Below are 17,581 nucleotides of genomic sequence, written 5' to 3' on the forward strand. Positions count from 1 at the left end.
GTTTGCAGTGCCCAGGAACCCCTAAATCTCTCCTGCTGGTCAGAGCACCAGCCCCTCCTTAGCATCCCCATACGGGGTCTCTGCCCAGGCCCTGGTGCCGCAGAGGGTGTCACCCCCCAGCTCCCACCACGCGGCAGGTGCCGGGGCCTCGGCTCCCTCCCTCCCTGAGGACAGCAGCAGCAGCACCCCACAACAATGCTCCCTTGGATCTAAGCATTCAGGTGATGGAGCAAAATGGCTGGTCCTCATTTGACTGCAGATTGGGCAAATTTAAATCCCAGGGAAGAGAGTCCCCAATCCTTGTCTTAAAATTCAAATACAGAGCTCAGGATAAGAGAGAATGAGAATTCCCTGTTTCTCATGGAACTATCACACAACATGCTATAACAGCTGTCTAGGAAAGATCTTGAAATTAATCAATTGCATCTCTTGAAAACTCAGTAACATAAATCATTCACTCTTAATTCCTGAAAATCTTCACGATTTGAGAAAAAGGAACTCTTTATCACAGTGAGGTCTTCTCACAGGCTGGCGTGAAAGATGAGTACCCCCAGTGAAACTTAACTGCCTAGAAATCAGACTTCATTGTAAACTTTTATTTTTTTAATTATCTAGTATAATTACCCTCTGGAAAAACAGAGCACAAGAATCCATAGCCTAGCAGTTCACACAATGGCCAGAATTCAATCCCAGTCTCATGTCTTAAAATGTATAGCCAAATCTTTCCCAGAGTTTGCCCAAGGCAGTATTCTCCATTCAGTTAATCAGCATGCAGTTCTCTCCCCACAGCGCAGGGAAGACAAACTAAAATGCCAGGAAAAAATAAGTCACCAGCAGCCCAAGAGATGCAGATTTTATGATGAAACTGACCAGTATCAGCTGTAACAAAAATTTCTGTGCTGTAATAAGTTCAGAAGGTTCATTTCCAGTCTCTGAACTTCTCTGTTGGCCACAGTGTTGTGTCAGCTCTCACAGTATCCAGCAGGTGAACACATTTGGCTAAATCATTCCTGAAACATCAAAGGTGTACCTTTTTAGCCTGGCTAAAAGGATGGAAACCAGTTTCCACCTCCAATTATGACTTCAGTGATGATCTTGATCACTAGTAATGATCTTGGAAGTTGAATCCTGAGCACAGGCTAATTCCCTGATCTATCTTCCACAAATCCAAATGGCATGCACGAATTCCACCCTCCTCTTCCCACACCAGTTAAATTTTATACCCAGAACACTCCATCATACAGAATTAACCTGGTTAATACATAATTCTGCCAGGTTAAATCTTTTCATGAAAGATTTCCGAGACCAATTACACAGACCTTACGCTTACCCTTTCTCCATGCTCATCTCTCTACAGGCACACTTACCACACACAAGTCCTAACGACCCAAGTCTCAGACCTGGGTCCAGCCTCAGAAGCCCAAGAAACAGAATCAGAAAACAGATTCCACGTTTGCTTCCAGGCAACCTCTTAACAAGGTCTTGAAGAGTAAAACTGATGGTCTGTACTTAGGGCAAGCAGCTACAGGAAGTTTTCTGGTCCACACAAGAGTAAAAATTAAAAACAAGTAGGTCCAGGGATATCACAGCATACTGTGTTTCTTAACTGTGAGGTTTAAGTGAAGATTGTTAGTAATTGGGACTTGTAGTCTCTCCCAGCTGAACGCTCTGGGATCTAACAACATCCAGAGTTCACATTCCAGCCTTTCCCATCTTGTGGGGGCATCTGAGGTCTCTTTCCTCTTTCTGATCTTTCACAATCTTGCAGACTCTAACCTATCTTGGAAGCATTTTCTCCTCTCAGATTTGACCGATGGCTTCAAGCATCACTGAAGAAAAGCGGAGATGGAGAGAGGCACAGCCAGAGTAACAGCTCACTGCTGCTAGGAGACATGGCCCCAGTCCCACATTTCCTTCCTCCCATGCACCTCATCACATAAACCTGCCTGCCCGCTGCTCGTCCTGCCTTGCCACAAGGAAAGTGGCTGAACAAGTGCTAGAGCTGGTGGTGGGAAAGCGACAGGAGCATGTGCCCAGAGCGGGAGTGAGCGGGATGCAGAGTTCAGCCTCGATTCATCCTGTCTTATCAAAACACACTCCAAATGAAAACACTGTGGATGAATTTGCCTGTTACAAGTGAACCTTTACCAAACACGAGGACCATTCTGCTCCCTGTCCCACCTTGCTCCCTGCTCTGAGCCAATTCAACTCACTCAGCCAGCAGGAAGTCAACAAAGTGAAAACAAGCACATAAAAAAGTGTTTTCCCTTAATGAATTGAACTGGCCACTCACAGGGCATGAAAGGCAGCAGAGAGGACAGAGAAGTAAGAGAACGGTAGGCACAGGGAAGGCAGAACAGGACCTGCATCCACAGCAGCAACAAGCTGCGACACCAGCCCAGCCGTACGTAACACACAGCCTCACGCTGTGGCACGACATGGGCTCTGCCTCCTTCGCCTGATGCTTCTGCAAACGGTTTTAGCTATTGAAAAGCTGCTCATCATCTCAATACCTGAGCAGCAGCTCCAAGTGGGAGGTTTTCTTTGCTTAAGAGAGGGTTATACAATCAACTACAGAGCGAGCAGCCCATGCCTCGCTAATGAGTTTCTGAGAAGCAGAGAGGTCACTGTTGACAGCAGAAGAGCAGCAGCAATTACAGTTCAACAACACAGGCAGAATCAGCACCCACCAGCAGAAGACCTGGCGAGGCCAAGAAACTGCCCTTAGCACAACACGCACGAAGATCGCTCTTTTCCAGGTTAAAAATAAAACCATTTCTGGATATCAGCAAACTGACAATTTTATTGTCATCATGTCATTTGGAAAATTGTCTGCATAAATTACAAAACCAAAAGCAAGACAAAAATGCTCACGTGAAACTACCATTTCCTCTTTAAATAACCACAAACAGAAAACTTTCCAGCTTATGACAGAGTTGCAGAGTGAAACATCCCTGCACAAGATTAGACATCAGAAGTGACAACTGGCACAGGCTTACCCATGAAACAGACTGTGCTAGCAGAAGCAGGTAGAGGAAAAATAGTATGTGATTGTTTAAGACTTCTTCATCCTACACGGGCATAATACACATGGACAAAATTAAATTAGTATTTTAGTCCTGATTCTTGCACGAGTGGCTTACATATGGAGGAGCAGCAGTTACAGCAGCGGCATGAACAGCAGCATACTGGAAGTCTTGCAATAGCTCACGCAGCAATGAGAGGTTTTCAACTACTACTATGAGGTCTTTTAATAAAACATAAGCTTATGAACTCAACAGCCTTATTAAAAAAAAAGTAAAATGAGACAATTTGGCAGGTTTGACTGCCAATATCAGGTTTGTAATTTGATAAATCTCACGATACTGAACAGTTGATTTTAAAAGAAGAGTACTGTAAAATTCTCATCTAGATTATTCCACTGCTGCTGTCTTCAGCTGTAGAGTTCACTTCTCTTGTTGGACCTTCATAAATGCCCCCAAAATCTAGATTTTTCAACAAATAAAAATGCATAGAAAGCAGACTAAAAAAAGCAGAAATTCAAATATCCTCCAAAACTACTTTACCTTAATGCAGCCAAATATGTGTCCTCATGTAAGTATTCAGTGTAGACCCACAATAGTTGAAATGTCTCACCCCAAATTACTCAAGCAGCTACATGAACGTACAGCAAGCCAGCAATCTAAAACTAGATACAAAGCTCATACCTTAACCCATCTGCAGAAATACAATAATGCTTCTAATTTTTTTTTTTTTATTAAAAGCATTAATTCCACCAAAGGACTGTAAATGTGTGTGGAGGAAAAACCCACAAGCAAGCTGCCTAAAGCGATCAGAGATACTTGGAACAGATTTACCATTTTTGGCTGATCTTGCTTTTCTCATCACGAGATTCTAGTTTTTAAGTCCTATTACATGAACTCCTTCAAGATACCTTCCTCTGACCAGGCACAGTTCAGAGACAGCGCTGTTTTCTTTTCAACATGCCAAGAACATGCCTCAAACACTGGCTGATCTCCAAGAACCCCCTAAAGGTAAAACTGGACTTCTCATTTTGGTGCTCTGTAACTTCAATGTCTGAGGCAGTACTCATGCCAAGGTGGAGGTCTGATAAATTTTTTACAGTTTCAGCTGTAAAATCTGCCTCAGAAGTTTATTAAACAAAAACAGTACAGTTTGAAAGCTGTCCCAATGGTGGGGATAATTATAAGTTCATAACTAAAAAATTTTCAACAAATTTCAACAAATTTTCAACAAATTTCAAAAAATTTCAACAAAGCAACAATGAAAACACAATCCAGCAACTTGAAAGGGTTCATGTGTGCTCAGCAGAGCTGCTCTATTGGTCTATTAGTCCAGAAGGTGCTTTGTAAACACAGACAGCAGGAGTACATTCAGTATCACTGGGACAGACTAACTCATGTTAGCGATAAATGCGATTCTAAATATATGCCTTGGAAAACACAATTTGTTACCCTTGTTCCTCAGTGGTTTATTCTTACACTTTGAAACCTCCACGGGGAAAGCAGGAGAAGAACACATGCACGGTGCCTAGTGCCCAAATAACAACCTGACATCGACTTTCGGAAACCAGCTCTTCCCCAAACAGTATTACACAAGGTACGTGCAGCTGCTGTGCAGAGAAGTCAAAGGAAGTCACAGAGTTTAAAAAAGGCAGTTCAAATATAAACACTTCTGTAACACTGGCAAGGAGAGATCTCCATTGCAGAAGGAGACTACGCAACCAAGCAGCTCCTCTCCACCGAGACAGGGCCCACGCGCTCGGAGCATGAGAGTCCAGTTCTTACAGAGACACTCGGAGGTCAGGACTCGTTCAGAAAAAACAGATGAACTTGAAACCCTGTACCTAGAAGGCCTTCACATAAATACCTGAATATCCTACAGAGCGTTGGGTAGACTTCCCCAAAATGTACCAGCACAACAGCCTCTAGTTCTCACTTGTGAACATACGCTGCACGCTGCGTTTCTAAAGGGATCGCACACCGAGACAGGCCCCGCCAGCCGCCATGTCGGGCTGCAGGGGGGTCACTCAGCCACGCTACAACTTGCCCACAGCAAGCTACACTCGGCTTCTCTGCTTTGGGTAAACCTGAGCACTAAGGCATGACCAGTTCCCTCTGGCATCACCCATAAGGCACGGCAGGGCAGGACAGAGGTCCTCCCCTCCCCAAGCAAAGGGTCAGGGCTCACTGCCAGGTGGTGCTGGAGGACGACAGGGTTTCTCTTCCTCTGAACCACAAAAAACACTTGGAAACACTGCACCACACCTCCTCAGGTCAGAGCTTTTTTTTTTTCCCACAATGATTCATCTCAATTACCCCGACTCTACATTAACTAGGTGATTTTTCACTATGTCACCCCAAAAAGCTGCAGAAACACAAGTCACGCAGTAATGGCACCCTGCAACTACCCCTTGTCACTGTGACATGACCACAGAAAAATACATTTCATTCAGCCTAATCTTCAGTCTTCAGTATTCATTTGCATCTTTTACAAAAGATCTGTTATCAGATGCTGTCTCTTTTCTTTACAGTAAAAGCCAAGCTACAAACAAAACTATTTATAAAAGGGAAGAAAATGAAAAGTGTAAGTAGGATCCAAAGATGTTCAACAGGAGAAAAAACAGGCACCCTGTTAAGTATACGGATTCCTAATTGCTCTTAAAAGACCATTAAGTACAAACCAGCTTTTCTAAAGCCCAGGATATGAAGCAAAGAGCAAGAGATATGAGAATGGTATTTAAAGAATAAAGATATTGAAAAAAAATTATTGCATAACAAAGCTGTTATAAAATAAAGTCTAATGGGTGTCTCCTTTAGCTCTCTCCTTGCTTGAGCCTTTTATAACCACTGATGAGAATTTTATAAAAGCTGAAATAAAAATTAATTATTGAGAAGTATGGCTAACCTATAATGCTAAGTGATTTTCTGCCCTGAGGATTTTTAGCTATTAAATGAAATACACAATTGATTCCGCAGATGGAATATTCCTGCGGCAAACTATCTTTAGTCTCACTTCACCTAGAACACTGCCATTTATCACTCCTCCATGGATAAACAGCTACAAGATAAAAATAATAGTTTTAAAGAAGTTAACTGGATCTGAAGTGATCTTCCTGTCATAAAGTTAGGATTCTCCCTGTCCAACCGATTTTAGCATGTACCTTTTGCTCTAGAAAACCTTACCTGCTCTGTGTCAGGTGTGAATACACAGCATTTAAGAAAAAAGTGACTTTAGCTACCAAAATCTGTGCATCTGAAACACCTTATGTTACAGGGAGAAAGAAAAATATAAAAAATAAACTCTGTGTATTTCTAAAACAGGTTCTTTATAATGTAATAGAAAGAGATAAGGTGTATTATTTTCTCATTATTAATGCATCTATTCAATACTCATTCTAAGAAAGTCTTTACAGTACACATGCATTCTCCATATTTTCAGTATTCCAGACCATCTCTCAGTTCTCATTATCAAAGAGAATTCTCCACTTAATTTTCACATTCGCAACAATTTATATAATCTTACAACAAAGTATCCCATCAGGAAAAAAAATTGAGAACTTTTTTTTTTTAAATTAAATATGCATGTTTTTTAAAAGACATTTTAGATCATGATTGTGAAAGTGTTGCCTCTTAGGCTATATATAAATGTACAACGTAAGATGTCCCCCAGCACATTTGCAAAATTCTAACAGTGTAAATCCTGTAGATAGAAAAGTATAATAGCAGGCCATCATCCAGCACTTTGTGCCTGTAGCTTTTGCTTTTAGAAACAGTTCACAGGAGGCCAGATCCCTTTTAATTTTATGTTTTTATTACAATCTGCCCACACCTCCAAGTATTAACATTGAACCCTCCCCATTTCTCATCCCTCCCCCCTCCCACGCACAGAAAGGTTGCATGATAAAGAGACCAAGGTGAGGCAATTTAAAGCCACATCAATGCCTAAAACACAGGATATGAAATGGAATAATAGAGAAGGGAAAAACCTAACATTAAAAAAAAAAGTGAAACAGCCTCAATTAAAAAACATTAATAAATAAAATATGTAATAAAAAAATTGTTATTTTGAAAAATTTCCAATACAGATTAACAAATTCAATGAAATTATGTAAAAGCTGTCCTTCTGGAGTAAAAATCAGTTTTAGAAAACAATAGTATACTGTAGGTTGCAATTGTTGTACCTATACTTAAAGAAGAAGTCACAGAGCCTCAGGCTTGCTGTCCTTTTATTGTTCCATGTGAATGCCATAACTATGGCTTGTTATTGATACATCATATATATATGACATACATACACATACATATGATGCATCTCTGGAGAGGCCCTTTTTTAAAAATGAACAAAAACATTATTCTGGTGTCACAAATCTTCCCTGAAATTAAAATGGAGAAATATGAAGCAAAGATTTACTTGTAAAGCTTATCGTGGTAGTTACCAGACTGTTCAACTATTCTTACAGTAAAATATCACGGTAGGAAAGAAAACTCATCCACTGGATTCAAAAGGTGCTTTTATCTGGAAAGTCAAACTAGTGAAAACAGGAACAGAGCTACCACCATACTGAAAGATCTAAGCACCATAGTATGTCTGAAATACACAGTACTTCCAAACGAACTATGAATTCCTTTAGAGATCTGTATCACCAGTGGGGCAAGAAAACAACATCTCAATTTTCTGTTCAGATTTTATTTGAAATCTAATTCAAATTGTCAAAGCTACAAAAAGGGGGAACATTTGAGTTATTTCTGCTATGTCACAACATTCTAAAACAAAATATCACTACTGCCAGCAGATCAGCTACACACAACTCTGATGAAACTTCTAAACACAAAAATGTTTCATTTGGGAAATAGTCACAATGAAGATATTTTGTACAATATAAAACAATGACAGGTCTACAGATGCCGATACTCATGAGTATACACGTGCATTCACAAAAAAAAAAAAATCAGGAATGCTTTTTTGTTTTTTAACAGACTGTTCAGGCACAAAAACAAAACCGCATTTCCAGTAAGTGACAGCATCATAAAAAATATTAACAATGTCAGTGTTTGCTTTTCTTTGACTTCTTGTGAGATCTGTGAGGAGAACGGGACTGAGACCTGGATTTTTTCCCTGATTTTTTAGGGGATCTGGATCGTGATCTTCTTGATCTTTTGGGTGTCCTGGAGCCAGACGGCGACCTGCAATAAAATAAAGTTTTATGTCAAATACTGATTGATAATACCAACTTTTTGTACAGCTATTTGGCATTCATTTACAGAGCTAAACAAGGCAGAAAATATTTCTCTCTAGTAAGGAGAAGTAACATATCAGTATCTTGTTTTTGCAAAAAGCAATTTTTGCATTACAAGGTTTTTAATATATTTTGAGCTTAACTTCTGTGCTTAGAATCCACAAGCAAAATAACACCAACTCATGCCTTTCTTAAACCAACATAAGGAATTCACAACCTTCCACATATGCCTCAACCACCTTGGCTCTTGTATTAATAGCAGCCTATATCCATACAGAAGAGAACAGAAATGAAAAACTATGTTGAATTGTGTTATGCTGAAATACTTTTGATTCTCAAACATGTTCAGCTTGTGATAGAACCCCACAGAAAAAGAATGGACACTGAATAAACTTACTGTCATCTAACCCACACCTAATACATTAATCTGATGTAAGCTAAGTTGAAGGACCATCATATTAACTCTAAAAAAAACCCCAATCTCAAATACTCTTCTACTTCTACTTCATTTCCTAACTTATAGCACAAGAATCTGAATACTGTAAATATATACTACAATTTCCTCAACAGCATCAAAGGAATTTTCCTCAGCATGTCTGAGGCATCTTATAGTAATTAGATATTCTACACCTCTAAAAGAAGTGGAAGCCGAACCTTTTATTTTTGAGCTACAAAAGCATCAATACAATAATAAAATCTCACCCCAAGTTTTACATTAACTAGAGACAAATATTTGTGTTGGTTTGGAGATTAGGCAATAACTACTTTGGAAACAAAAACCCATAAGTAGTATCTAAACTAGATTTTTTTCATTAAAAAAACAAAACCATGGTAGAGGAGCTTCAGTAAGCAAATCATCAGTGAAAGGCAAATCATCAGTGAACTGCTTCTACAGTCCTAGAAGTTCTATGGGCTACAGAAGATTTGTCCTTTGCAAATAAAAAGCTAATAAAGCAGCAAGGTGCTTTGGTTTAAAGCAGTATTTCTGCTTGCGTATTTCCTCTGATACTTGTTTATCAAATATGCTCTGGTAAAAAACACACATAAAAAAACCCCAACCAAAACACACCTATGTACTCAACTTTTCCTACAGCCTGAAATAGAGAAGATACCAGCTTACCTTTTGGCTTTTTTACTGACATCTCTGGGAGAATCTTTATGTGATGATCGAGAACGTGAACTCTCTTTGTGGGACCGTTCAGAGCGCTCTGAGCGTTCTGATTTTGGTGACGGAGATTTTGCTCGTCTACTGCCACTGCTGCGAGATGGGCTAGGTGAAGCACTGTGTCGTCTTTTTCTTTGTAAAGAAAGCAGATAGAGTTAATGTATATACACAAGCAGAAGCACAAAGAGAAGTGCAAATGTATATTAAGAAAACAGATTCCTTTCTGTAGATATTTTCATTTGCCAAGGTAGTGTTATATCATTTTAAGTAATTACAAAGTAGTAGTCTTTTTATTAGTTTAAAAATTAAAAAAAAAAAAAAATCACTTTCAACATGTGAACCAGACTTTCTCTGGTTGAAAAAAAATAAGGTCTGTGACTCATCTTTGTCTATGGCAGTGTAAAAACATTCTGTCATAGCTTCCCGAAAAGCAAGGCATTTTACCACATCTACACCGAACACCAGGGAAGAGTTTGGCCATACAAGTATTAGAAGATCAGAGTGTACAATCAACTAGCCTAAAACTAGCTGTTTGAAGAATTTTCACTATGAGATTACCAATATTTAAACCACTGCAAATAATTTGTGGTATAACTTCAGTACAGTTTTCTAACACATTGCTGTCAGTTTACTGCTAAAAGAGCGTTAAATATACACTGTTTTCAACTGGTTGTTATTTTACAGTGTTTCCTCAGGGCCTAAATGAGACGAAAGGGGATTCTATTCCAAAGAGCACGTCACTTGGGACAGGGTAAAAACGACAATTCCTTTAAAGTTTTGAAACATGTTTTAATGTCCAAAGTGCATTTTTTTGTTGTTGTTGGGCATTCTTTTTGTTTCGGTGGTTTTGCGTTTTTTTTTAAAAACAAGATGCATGATACAACATAATTTCAAGGCTGCCACTGTGTACAAAGATACCATCTGGGAGGTTTTTCCTCCCATCCACTTTACTCCAAGGAAAGCCATACCTCTCTTTTCTTGTTGGTGTACATTCCTCCTTCTCCTTCTTATCTTTGGACCTGGATTCAGATTTCTCCTTGTCCTTTTTGTCTCTGTCACGTTCTCTTTCCAACTCTTTTTCTTTTTCCTAAATTATTGGAAGCATTCATGATGTCAGATGAGGTGTGACTAATCATTAAGGAAAGACAATCAAGCTGATCACAAATGGCATAAAAGCACTGAGTATTGAAGGAAAACAGCACATAATCTGGGAGGGAACTAACGGTCACACCATACCTGCTCTCCAAATCTTTATTACTGCTTTGTACACAGCAGAAACATTTACTGTAATACAAACACTGACAAAAACATAAAGATGTCAGCCTATGTGAGAAAGTCTGAGTAACTGGAAATGAACAGTCTTCTATTTTACAAATTTCAGGGAGATATTACATCTGTAACAGATTTTCTAAACTAAACATTAAAGAATACCAGGAACCCCTTTCCATTTAAAACATACACATTCATCTTCATTAATCCGGACTGAAAATTGAGATAATCTCATAACTACAAGACACTTAAAGACAAAACAAACAAGATTCTGCATTAACATCTACTCTGACAGAAAAACCCACAAAAATAGCCCATTTCTATATACCAACAGGACCTTTTGAAAGCAAATATATACCCTGAACACACCTTATTTGTCCGTCAAATAGTTAGAATATTAATTACACCAAAATAAACCTACGCCCTCATCAACTCTGAACACAGAGATCGAGATGAGCTTCTTTCAGTACTGGCATAAATTCCTTCCATGAAAAAAACCAAACAGATATTCCCTGCATATCCCATAAAGAAGACAAAGGGCTGACCTAACTAAATGAAAGAAAGGGGGGTAGGAAAAAAAAAGGGGGGGGGGGGTATTAACACAAGTGCAGGAAATATCAGGATAGCTATACTAATCTAGTCTCAGATCTTCTTTACATGGAAGACTTACCAGTAAAATTTTAAAGTGTCCCTTATCATTATTCCTACCATTGCAAACTATTGTTAGATTCCACTAAAATCAATGGGCTCTTAAGATGTACTTGACTTATTTGACAGCATAACGTAACTATTTCGTCTTGATAAATACAAATAAACAGTATTTTAAATAGCTGTAAATTCCTAAAAAAAAACCTGCTGTCTTAACAATATACAATACTACTGGGAAATTTGCTCCTGGAAAGCTTATTCTACAGTAAACTAGGACAAAAAATGATGACCAACCACCAAGTTCATGGGAAATGCAATCAGAACCAGTATTGCATTATTATTATACTACAAACTAACTTTTTATAATGGCATTAAAAGATAAAGTTATTCCCTAAACAATGGGGTTATTATGGTTTTAAAGAACATCTGTTATCATTATGATTAAATATTTTTTAACTAAATATTACCTTCATCATTGTGTGAAAACAGAAAAGATAATTATTAAAAATCTACAACGTTGCAATCTGGTTGAACTAATTCAATACAAAGCATCTAACAAAGTTATAAGGATTATGATTTCTGTTTCTTTAAGCTACTGTCTCACTAAAAATTCTGTGCTTACTGTACAAATCACTTCTTTCTCCAATTACAGAAAACACTGAGGAAGCAGGAAGTTTTAGGATACAACTACATTTAAAAAGAAAGCTACTTATAAAAATTGAAGTCTTGACTGCTAAATGTCAACCTCCAAATGTGTAAATCTCCTTCAGGGATCAGTGTTCTTAATTTTTACAAGTCTTTTTCTTCAAGGTACTGTGCAAAATTACTTTAGTGAATTAGTCAGCTATTGAGCATCAAATAATACAAAGAACAAGTGACAGACAAACAGCTGGTGAAAACTGCCTGTTTGTATTTAGCTTCCAAGAAACTGCATGGGTACCTAATCATTGATCTGTCAGGCTGTGAAACCAGATTAGATAAGCAATTGCCACTTAGTCTCTCTCACTAAACGCACTGTCCAAACAGGTTACATTTCTTTCATTATGTTTCGAAGGATTCAAGATCACATGACATCACATATATGATGCTAATTTTTAAAGCTGCTCTGACTTCATAGCTCAGAGGGGGCTACTAAAAATGGTAATGGTAATTATTCACTCTTGGGTGACAGTATGAGCTGGCATTATCCAGGAAATCTTAGACACTGGAGAACCAGAAGCATGTATGCTGCTTAATACTACTCTTTCTCCTCCTTTGGAAGCCCGTAGCACAACAGATTAATTAATAAAAGCAAAATGAAAAGTGTGATGAACGTCTTCAATTGACAGTTCCCCCTTTCCTTTCACACACCTAACAGTTTGTTTTATGTAGTAGATCCAGAAGTAACCTCTTTAAGGTTCAATACATTCTAATGACACCCATCTGTACAGTATGAAATAGTATATTATTTTGACTAAAAAGAGATTATACCTACTGTGCAGAAAGCACTTGGATTTAGACATGCAGTTTGACTTTACAGTAGAATTTTAACGAGAACCATGTGTTGTTATACTTAATGCCACCTTACATTTGATAAACCCAATAAAAGCCTATCACAGAATCAGAGCCAAACATAAAGAACATTTCTTACCCTCTGGAGCAGCTTGTCTCTATAGTGTTCAACCTGTTCCTGAAAACTCTGGCCTGGTTTCTTGGGTCTTTTCCCAGACTCTAACTCATCCTGAAACTTCATCACCTTAAGCTGTGAAAATAATACTGACCATTAGGTTATTGGGCTTACTATTATCCAGTGGCTGAAAATGAAATTTCCATGATTTATATATAATTTGTGTCCTTCGTTCTTTCTATACAAGTTTGTGCACAAGAAGATACTGACTTTATTTAAACTGGATCAAAGCAACAAAATCGCATTCTCCTCTGCAGGCACCTGCAGTTCTTTACAGACATGTTAAGAACTAAAAATAACGGGATTTTTTCCTGTTATTCTACTAGATTCTGTTCCCAACATTAGAACACTGCACCCTTATAGCTCTTAGATCGTTATAGGTTTTTTTTTTCTTTCAAAATGAGATCATTTACTGCAGGTGTCTTAATACATTGTTTCAATTTCTCTTGTCTACTCCACGTTTCCTTTAGAAACTGCCTTTTTTCCATTTAACCCTAAATATTAAAATCAAATGACTGACATAATTAGGATATGAAACAAATGTGTCTCCTCTTCAGGGCTGTTTGCACAGAGTGGTTGATTTGAAAGAAATTAATTTTACTAAAATAATCCTCTTCCATATGCTATCAAGCATAGCAACAAAATTCAGTTCACTAGTGCTGCTAAATGTAACACTAAATTTACAGTAATAATACTCCCAACTTAGCCACAAAGTTAAGTAAATGTCAGAATTTTTCCATGTGGACTTTTGTTGTTTGGTCTAGATACACTAAAACCTTCCTCCAAATTGATTCACATCATAAAGCTTCACTCCCATCTCTCATCATTAGGCAATTCTTTATTCTTACTGCCATGGCCTTTTACAAACAATCCTTCAATTTTTTTTGAAGATGTCTCTTCTTCTGGTGGGTGGGGAGGAGCTTGGTAGTAAGTCATGCTGTATTTGTCAGCCTTCTTCCAATGTTTATGCTCTGACCCTCCTGTATTTCCTATTTCGATACTGACCTACAAAGTCATATATATGAGTAAATTTTTCCAGTGGTTGAGGTTTCATTTTTAGCAAATACAGAAAATACTTTTCTCTTTAGAAATACTTAACTCTTCCACACCAAAAACACACAACGGAAAAGAGTTTGCAACTGTGTCTATTTTGATTATCTGAAAGAATTCTTATTCTCCAGGTCCTCAACTGTCTAATACAAAGTAGGCATAAAATCAAACCCTAAAGCTTTTTTCTTCCCTCTCAAAAGCAGCAGGCCAGACTGGATGTGAATCTAATCAGCCCTTCCAATTCCTGACCGAGCAGAAAGGAAAGGTGTCACAAACCCAAACTGATCACAAGAACAAATATGTTAAGAGACATAAAACCCAGGCAAGGATAGCACTACTTTGAACAGGATCCCCTTCAGTTATGCCAACAACACATTTTTCATTTTAGTCTCAAACACAATGGAGCCACTCGTCTGGGGGTGGGGGAAAAAGGGGGGTGTGGCAGAAAGGGCATTGCTATCTTGTACCACAATAAATTTCTGACAAATGTTCTGCTTACCTCCCTCATTTACAGAGCAAGCTCTACCTATGGTTGAGCATTTTTCATTTTTGCTTACAATTCAGCAAATTAAATAGTCAGCAGCCAATGGAAAACTAACGTCACCCCACCTGGAATACTGTGTTCAGATGTGGGGCCCCCAACATAAAGGGGGCTACAGGAGAGATGGGAAAGCACTCTTTATCGGGGGGGGTAGTGAGAAGACAAGGGGTAATGGGTATAAGCTGAAAGAGGGCAGATTTAGACTAGACATTAGGAAGAAATTTTTCACTGTGAGGGTGGTGAGGCACTGGCACAGGTTGCCCAGAGAAGCTGTGGATGCCCCATCCCTGGAGGTGTTCAAGGCCAGGCTGGATGAGGCTTCGAGCAACCTGGGCTAGTGGGAGGTGTCCCTGCCCATGGCAGGAGGGGTCGAACTAGATGATCTTTAAGGTCCTTTCCAACCCTAGCCATTCTATGATTTGTCACATAACACTCCATAAAGGCATTTTTTCCTTCTCCCCCTGCTTCAAATGGAGAAGATTCAAAAGCAGGAATACCTCTTGGAACTATATATTCAGTGTCAATGTGCACCACCTATTCTGGTAAGAAATGAAGATTGCGTTCTCCACCATCATGTAAACTCCAAAGCCATTAGTTGCTTATCACCTTCAGTAATGAACAGAAGGGGTACAGAGGAGGCTCAGCTGATCCAGAAGGCCTCTTGGGCTGTCACGGTATGAACATGCCTCTAAGACTTCTACTTTGTTTTTCCAACTAAATCTATCTACGAGATTAGTGAGATGTACGGGCAGAATAAGCAAGCGTCACAGCGCACAGGTAGAATCAGGATATTCCCTTTCAGCAGAGGTGAGCAGTTAGATCAGCTCATTCTATACCTTCACATATAGCAGCTTTTGCTACTTGCTCTAAAACATCACCACTGTAGCTACGATTTGAAAGAAAAGTAATTACTTAGGTCCCAAAGTCCAGAAAATAATCCTCTAAAGAATTCTACTGTTCAGAATTATTACATAAACCTATACGTTTGGTTATCTCCCTTCACCATTTCACTATTTGTAGCGTACTGGTTGTAGACAACACTCTTCTTATTGATCTCTTCATGTAGAGTATATGATGTTTATATTCCTATCATATAGTTCCAGATATCCCCTCAGGAGAAGGAGATCCTTAGAACCGGGGCTTAAATCTGCTTAAGCATCGAATCGATGAATTTTGTAAGCATTCCACTTCATAAATTTGCATTTAGAAAGAACTAATATATTCTCATTGAATACATTATTCTTTAACTGTTCTTGTCTAACAGACAAGGACTATAAAGCCTATTCATCCTTAAGACCTTGACTTTATCTAGACCATCTCTGGAGTCAGTAATACACATGGTAACATGGAAGGGAAAAATTTTTCATAACCCTCTGCCAAAACTTTGCAATGCTAATTTCTTAGACACAGTGGTCTCCCACAGCAGAGAGAGTTTGGAGTTTTTCAGAGACTGCAGTGCAGAAGTGTCAAATATCACTGGAGTTCCCGTTAGCAATCCTACCCACTAACCATGAGGAGGTATCTCTGCTAAGTGCAGAATAAACAGCTGCACAACATGCCCCTTGTCTACTGTTGTTGTCTTTTGGTTCTCATCTTGAAATTTTCCCCACCTCTAGAAGTGGTTAGAAGATTCAGCCTCTCCTAGAAGTCAAGGCCTTGACTGCAGACTAACCAGTAAGCTAGCAAGGTACAGAAACGGGAACATCTTGCTACCCTGGTTCAGGGAAACCACAGACTGACGCAAACTGAAGCACTGCCTGGAACTTTTTGCACTTTGACACAAACAGGTGTGCTGTGGGTAGCGTCCCTTGCTTAAAATGAATCTGTTTTCAGAAAACCGTTCTTGGTTTTCTAATCTTCTGCTGATACTGAGTCCACACACTGTGGTCTTCAAGGGGAAAAAAGGCTTTTTCACAAGAGGTTATTCTACAGTTACACAGCCTCACAGCTTAAGTGGCCAGGTTCAAACACAACTTATTTGAGGTGAATTAGCTGCATACTACATACTAGGAGTAAAGTTAATCACCAGACACTTGATGAAATATACTAATTTCTGCTCGATATGCAATAGCATTCAAATCTAGTCTGATTACAGACAAGACAGACACCCAAGCAGACCAAAGCGTTTTGTTTTTCCTTAAAACAGACTCACTCCAACAACGGCTGCGACAAGTCCTAGAATTTGCCAGAAGAAGAGCAAATTATTTCTTTGAAAGCTTGAGTTTTCTAGCAAGTCTACGAGCAGTGAAATTTCTGCAGCTACAATATTATCAACAACAGATGACAGCGATACTGATGTACATATGTCAAATACCTCTCTAGCTGTAACGGACCTCTGGCATGCTCAATCACACTCACAGGATGCCATGTGTCTTGGAGCTAAGCAATTCCTCTGTCTTTGTATAAAGCAGAAGTAGATTCAAAGATTTAAAATAGAGAATATGCTGAACAGTAACTATCTTCTAAGGAACAACTTCTATAAATAGCAAAACTATTGGTCAAGGAAGAGCCAATTTGTCTCATCTGTTGTTATTAAGCCACAATGAATAAGACATCCAATTAAATATCTTTTTGACATTTTGCAGTGGCCTCAAATGAACTAGGTACAGAAACCTCAGATTCTAAAGACCAAGGGGTTATATAGTTCTACTGATGACTACAAGCCTTGGATAGCTCCTATGATGAACAAACACACAAAAGTGTTTTATTAGTATTCTGCATACTAAGCATCATAATCCAGATAAAGAAATAATGGAAAATGCATGGAACTTCAGTTTCTTGACAAGAGTATACAGGACCTTGAAATCCAGAAGAGGCACTTGAAAACTTCAAATATTTACCACCTAAAACTAGTACATATGGGATACATTGATAAAAGAACTTACAAGACTCGTGCAGTGTAAAATTGACAATGCTTAAGGTAAATCACTTCCTAATCTGTCTCCACAACTGCCAGGATAACACCTATAAATCAGACACTCA

The 17,581-nt window shown here is 38.7% G+C and overlaps 1 protein-coding gene across 1 annotated transcript in view; it reads right to left on the bottom strand.

Moving 5' to 3' along the window:
• Nucleotides 1-7,693: 7,693 nt before the first annotated feature.
• The window catches only part of U2SURP (U2 snRNP-associated SURP domain containing), a 33,265-nt gene continuing 23,377 nt past the window's right edge, over nucleotides 7,694-17,581 (bottom strand). The window contains exons 22-25 of the mRNA XM_010085231.1: nucleotides 12,973-13,083; nucleotides 10,394-10,512; nucleotides 9,381-9,557; nucleotides 7,694-8,207 (exon numbers count right to left, since the gene is read on the bottom strand). Of these exons, the coding sequence (XP_010083533.1) occupies nucleotides 8,069-8,207; nucleotides 9,381-9,557; nucleotides 10,394-10,512; nucleotides 12,973-13,083 (546 nt within the window). The 3' untranslated portion in view covers nucleotides 7,694-8,068. The remainder of the gene's footprint in view (nucleotides 8,208-9,380; nucleotides 9,558-10,393; nucleotides 10,513-12,972; nucleotides 13,084-17,581) is intronic.

The sequence above is a fragment of the Pterocles gutturalis genome, unplaced genomic scaffold (genome assembly GCF_000699245.1).
Source record: "Pterocles gutturalis isolate BGI_N339 unplaced genomic scaffold, ASM69924v1 scaffold43690, whole genome shotgun sequence".
NCBI classification, from domain to species: domain Eukaryota; kingdom Metazoa; phylum Chordata; class Aves; order Pterocliformes; family Pteroclidae; genus Pterocles; species Pterocles gutturalis.